Source organism: Trematomus bernacchii, unplaced genomic scaffold, assembly GCF_902827165.1.
Source record: "Trematomus bernacchii unplaced genomic scaffold, fTreBer1.1, whole genome shotgun sequence".
Taxonomy (NCBI): domain Eukaryota; kingdom Metazoa; phylum Chordata; class Actinopteri; order Perciformes; family Nototheniidae; genus Trematomus; species Trematomus bernacchii.
Window position 1 is genome coordinate 1561172 of NW_022987966.1, and position 5762 is coordinate 1566933.

Consider the following 5762-nt stretch of genomic DNA (forward strand, 5'->3'; position numbering starts at 1 on the left):
GAAAGTGGCAATGTACTGAGAGTGGAGGTGTCCTGAGATTGGCAGGCTCCATGGACCTGTCAGCTCCGGACAGCGCAAAATGCGTACATGAAGCGCTACGTCATGAACGCAAGAAATCTACCCTCGTGGGGGCGCGCTCATGTGATTGGCTTAGAATTGAGGAGACATCTGATTGGCTATAGATAGAAAAAATTACAAGTACGAATCGGGTCACCGTCAGGGGAGTCTCAAAAAACCCACACACGAATGCACAGCGATCCATGCACAGAAAGCGGTTTGTGTTTGTAGGTGCAGGGGTTTTAAACGGAAAACAAATATGTGAGGATCAAAAATACATATGTAAAACCTTTTTCTGTATTTGGATTTTATTTACATGTATATGAAACGGAACACATTTGTGTGTGCATTGTCAAACACAAGTGTGGATCCGGAAATACAAGTGTGAATCCTTTTGCGGATCATGAAATACAAGTGTGAATCCTTCTGTGTGCATGTGTGTATTATGAGACTGTTCTGAGCCCATAGAAAATTGCACAATTTCAAAAATCTGTGCAAAACTCTATCAGAGAGACACCAACTTCTCCAGGCCTACCTGAGTGCGGGAAACTTGTTCCCTTCACTTATACAGGTAGAGAAGGGGACTGATTTGTATTTACAAATTTACAACGACAAGATCAGGGCATCTGTAGCCAGTTGTCAATTCGAGTCTCAGTCTGCAGTGGCTTCTAACAATGTTACAGTCAAAAACACAGACTACAGAAAGGGGATGTTCATCTTGCTTGGGAACAGGGATGAAGGACTTCACATGGGGAAGATTATACTGGTCATTGTTGCCCATAACTCTGTCCACTTTGTCAGAGAAACACACTTCTGTGAAGTTAAGTGACATAGGTGTGTACTGTGACTTAGGAGTGGCCCAAGAGGATTATGTATGCATTAAGCACGAAGATCTACTGGACTACTATCCTCTTCCAGCATACAACGTGTATGATCAGATGCTTATTGCTCTCCACCATTCTTTTCCAGAAGCAGTTTAAACAGGGAGGAAAGAGAGGATATGAGAGACGGGGAGGAAAGGGAGGACATGAGAGACGTGAGGACAGACGTAAGTAATGGAGCAGGCTATTTAGTCCAGTGTGAGAAAAAGTTTTTAGAGAGTACTTGTCCATGGACAAGTGAGTTTGGCAATTTACTTGTCCGAATACATTTTTCACTTGTCCAGAATGGACAAAAATTGGGGCCACTGGAATCTTCTTCTTCGCCAACGTATTTTACTTTTCCCCACGATTTTTACGTCACCGCTAACGTAAGTGAGCGGTAAGATTTTACTGCATCACACATACCTAGGGTTGGGTATAGTTTGGATTTTAACGATTCCGGTTCTGCTTTTCGATTCCGGTTATTTTCGGTTCTCGATTCCGGTTCTTTGAGAGGGTAAAAATAAGTCCCATGACAAACTGGGAGAAAAACATATTTATGAAAACATTAAGTCAAATCTGTATTCCTATTTAGAAATCACTTCATACTGTTTAATTTCTTACGGTTATTGAATACAATTATATAAAAATAATCTCTGCATTGTTTAGTTAGTTCTATGTGGTGCAGTTTGAGAATGTACAATTGGCCCAGTCTCCTCTGATGTTACACTGCAACCTGCCTGTGAGACAGAGTCCAACCACACATGTCCAACACATAGGCCTAATAATAATAATACATTATATTTATAGCATATAGGCCTAGCGCTTTTCTACAACTCAAAGACGCTTACACATGTCCTGCAATACACATGCTGCAGCTGCCCAGCTGCTCACTGTTTGTAAAAGTAAATACAATTTTAATTTCAATAATGTATTTTCTATACCCTGCTTCATAAACAATACTCGGATTGTACGGAGTGCTCCTCCGAGTCTGGGGGTCGGGGGATGTGAGGACAGCGCGAGGACACAGACAGGGAGGCTGATTTACTTCATAAAGGAAATGGCGGTCAATATTAACAACATAGGAGCTAAAACGCTTAATAACCTTCATTACGTGTTAAAGAAAGAACATAAGAAAGTTTGACAAAGATTAGGCTGTTAAACGGGCAGCGGGTCCGCTGTGTGTAGAAAGAGAGAGAGAGAGACGCTGAACTGCACCGTGCAGCGATCAGATGATCCGGAGCAGAGAGAGAGAGCTGCGGTCCGCGGGGCTCGGCCTCCTGTCCTCACAACTCTTATTAATCCCGGTACCGGACAATTGTTATTTGTTCCTACTCGGAACCGAGTTTTGCTTCCCAACCCTGCCACTGTGCTACACGTCCCGCACTGCCCCGCCCCCGTCTAACAGTACAGAAAGCGGCGAGATGCATTTCCTTCCGAATCGACAAGCAGAACCGAAACTAACATTTCTAAACTAACAATGGCGGACACGGACAATTTGCGAATGAGTTCTGCATTTTGTAAACTGAGTTTATCAATAATTTGTCAATAAATGAGGGCTAAAAACGTCACTTGTCCGCTGGACAAGTCAATTGAAAGATCTACTTGTCCGACATTGTAAATAACACGTCCCGGGCGGTGGGACGGGTACTTTTTCGCACACTGTAGTCATGGCAAACTAAAGCTCAGTTTTTAGTTGTAACCTTGAAGATAGTTGATTTTGTTGACAGTTAATGCCAATGAGACTAGGTAATGGAAGCTATAAAGGAAGCAGTTTGGTCATATTTACCCTGATGACTTGCTGATACCCTACTTGATGAGCTTGGAGTGGAGAGTATCGAAGATCTGGCCTTAATGGAGGAGAAGGATCTGGTCAGATACCTTAAACCAATCCAGTGTCGGAAGATGATGAATGGTATTAAGGAAGGTAAATTCATATTTTGACTCACATGACACTTAGAACTAGGCCCTTTGAACATTGGCACAAGTGGTAGACAATTGGGCCCCTAGCCCTACATCTTGCCCTGCCTTCATTTATGAATTGTTTTTGTCCCTTCTAGGATTTGTAACGATTAATATGGAGGTGCTCCCTCCCCATCCAATTGCTTCAAGTTCCCCAACATCAAGCTCCGCGAACACTCTGGCCTCTCCGCAAGCATTCCGGCCTCCACATAACCTGTTGTCCAGCCCCCCAAGCTCCTCACAGTCTTCACAACCTGGCATGCCATGGCATGTAGACTTTCGTGTCAACTGGAACCAGATGCCAATAGCCATTCAACGTGCAGTGGAAAAAGAAGAAAGACCAATGCCAGATGAGAGAAGGGCCTTTGTGAACGCGTTGGTGGATCAGATGATGCAGTATGAGCGCAACCCAACCAGAGCCATGTGCCACAGCATCGTCCGAACAATTGTCAGGAGCCATCGAAAAAGCTATGCTGACATTAGCAGGCGAGGTGAAGTTGTTGGAGACGGATGCCCCTCTCTTCTCCAACAAGTTAAAACAAGAGTGGAGTATAAAACCAGGAACAACACTCTGGCTCGACGCCGCCGAGGCCGAGAGGGAAGACGGCACACTGGAGTGGCAGGAGAGTCCAGACTGATGAGAGGTCCTGTCGACCAATACGGGTATGTGTAGGGGTGGACAAAATACAGATATTGCAATTATTGTTCGTTGAAGGTTTTGAAGGTTACAGTAATGATAATAATAATTCCTTGCATTTACATAGCTCTTTTCAGGACACCCAGTGCTTTACAATGGTCTTCTCATTCACACACTGAGAAGCGGCGAACATACACACTCACACACTAATGGCGACCAGCAACCATGCAAGGCGCTGACACGACCCGTTGGGACCAATTAGGGGTTGAAATAATTGAAATGTTCCCACTCCAAAACCAGTCCAAATGATGTCACCTGGACTGGTTTTCTAGCCTGTGAAAAACTCCAACTTTGTCGGGCTCCTCCAGGGTGCACCAGGTGCAGTGCAATCAAACCTCCCGCAAGGAGACATGGGAAATGTAGTAAATAATGCTGGAACTTCTCTCAAACATAAAACTAAAAAAACACAAATCCATTTTTTATGATTCTTTCCTAAAATATGAAGCATACATTGTATATTATAATGCAGTAAACATGCATATGCATGACTCTGCCCCTTTAAGGACACTTTGACAAGAAGACAGTCAGAACCGGGATTCGAACCGCCGACCCTTTGGTCATGAGACGACCGGCTCTAATTTCTGAGCTACAACCGCTCCCAATAGTATTGAGTTAACCTATGATTCCTATCCCTAGGTGTGTGAGGTGGTGCCCAGCAGACTTACCAGAGGGGGAGACCGAGGCAACGTTGGAGGATTTGAAAAGGGATCTGCGGAACATCTACTCAGGCATGCAATCTACTTTTATTTTTGGTGAATTGACACCTGAATAAACATCCCACATTAAGCAAAAAGGCCACCTTAATATTCAGAATGAGTAATGATGAGAGCATGAAATTAAAGGTTTGACACTCAAAATTTCCCAGAGGTGGGGACATTGAATTTAATTGTTGTTACTTGGGTACTCTCAAACATGTATTTGTATGTCTGTACACAGAGGAAGGGATGGGTGGGGCAGAGAGAGCAGAACCTATGATGGAGAGGACCTACGTCATCCTGCGGAGGTACCTCAACAGAATGCCTGCACCAGCGATGTTGGAGGTCAAAGAGGAATGGCCTTTTCTCTTCTCTCAGAGAGGGCTTTTCTCCCACTTTGGCATCCTGACGGACGTCAACATCCTTCAAAAGCTCCAAGAGGCCCTGGGTCAGAGAGGACAGACCATCCTGCAGTTCTGCCAGAAACTGGACAACCCGAAGATCAGGGAAGTTCTGGCCAGCTATGATCCAGAGGCTTCGGAGAAGGCTGCCTGCATCCTCCTGCTCCTTATGGTGTACTTCAAGGAGCCTACGGAGAAACTGATGCTCGAAGTTGATGTACGTTTTTTTAATTTATTTAAATATTTAAAATGCTAAACGAGTGATTACATTAGGGGCAACTGAAGCTCAGTTGGTAGAGCTGGTCGTTCATCGACCGTAGGGTTGGTGGTTCGAATCCTGGCTCTGACTGTCCGCATGTCGGAAGTGTCCTTGAGCAAGACACTTAACCCCCAAGTTGCTCTAAATGGGCCGAGCTGATGTGTGGTGAGCTGTAGTGCGCGGATTAGCTGTTGCCTTAGCATCACCCAGGCGGGGGCTACACATTGGTTTGTGGACGTCCATTTGTAAGCGCGTTGGGTGTCTTGAAAAGCGCTATATAAATGCAAGTAATTATTATTATTAGACCATTTATTATGTTCTGATTTACCTCTGACCAATTAATGATCTTCATCCTTGCATAATGTTAAATCTATGCTATTGTGTGTTACTTTGTTACAGACCTGTGCCACTGCTGCTGATGTAGTGAATACTGCAGCACTCCCAAGCACCCACTGCTTGATCATTCAAGGTAATGTAATGTTCAGGGATGTGATTTTTCTTGTTTATACAGGATTTCCTGCTTTTCTGGTGCCTTTGATGCCTTCTGTGTCAGTAGTGGACGTATCCTTCTGATGTTCTCGGAGTGTATCTGTAGGAGCGGGTTGTAGCAGCGATGTTGGAAGTGAAGGACAGTTGGTCGTCCAGTGTCACACCCAGGTTCCTTCCTTCTCTTACACACGGCATCTATTGCACGTCTGTCCGTCCTGGGAGAGGGATCCCTCCTCTGTTGCTCTCCCCGAGGTTTCTCCCATTTTTCGCTTTGAAATGTGGGTTTTTCTCTGGAAGTTTTTCCTTGTACGATGTGAGGGTCTAAGGACAGTGGGTGTCATT

At 44.7% G+C, this 5762-nt stretch overlaps 1 protein-coding gene across 1 annotated transcript; it reads left to right on the forward strand.

Annotated features, from left to right (window-relative positions):
• The first annotated feature begins 2771 nt into the window (after positions 1-2771).
• On the forward strand, positions 2772-5504 carry LOC117471043. The gene is made up of 6 exons (XM_034115824.1): positions 2772-2844; positions 2978-3542; positions 4213-4304; positions 4513-4889; positions 5331-5400; positions 5443-5504. Exons 1-6 carry the CDS (start codon positions 2772-2774, stop codon positions 5502-5504), a joined length of 1239 nt encoding a protein of 412 aa, XP_033971715.1.
• Positions 5505-5762: the final 258 nt, after the last annotated feature.

Excerpts from the sequence above, each read along its gene's own strand:
- LOC117471043 (XM_034115824.1), top strand. The coding sequence starts at position 2,772 with ATGGAGGAGAAGGATCTGGTCAGATACCTTAAACCAATCCAGTGTCGG. Across the intron at positions 3,543-4,212 it reads GGTCCTGTCGACCAATACGG|GTGTGTGAGGTGGTGCCCAG; the intron begins GTATGTGTAGGG and ends TCCTATCCCTAG. Across the intron at positions 4,890-5,330 it reads AACTGATGCTCGAAGTTGAT|ACCTGTGCCACTGCTGCTGA; the intron begins GTACGTTTTTTT and ends ACTTTGTTACAG.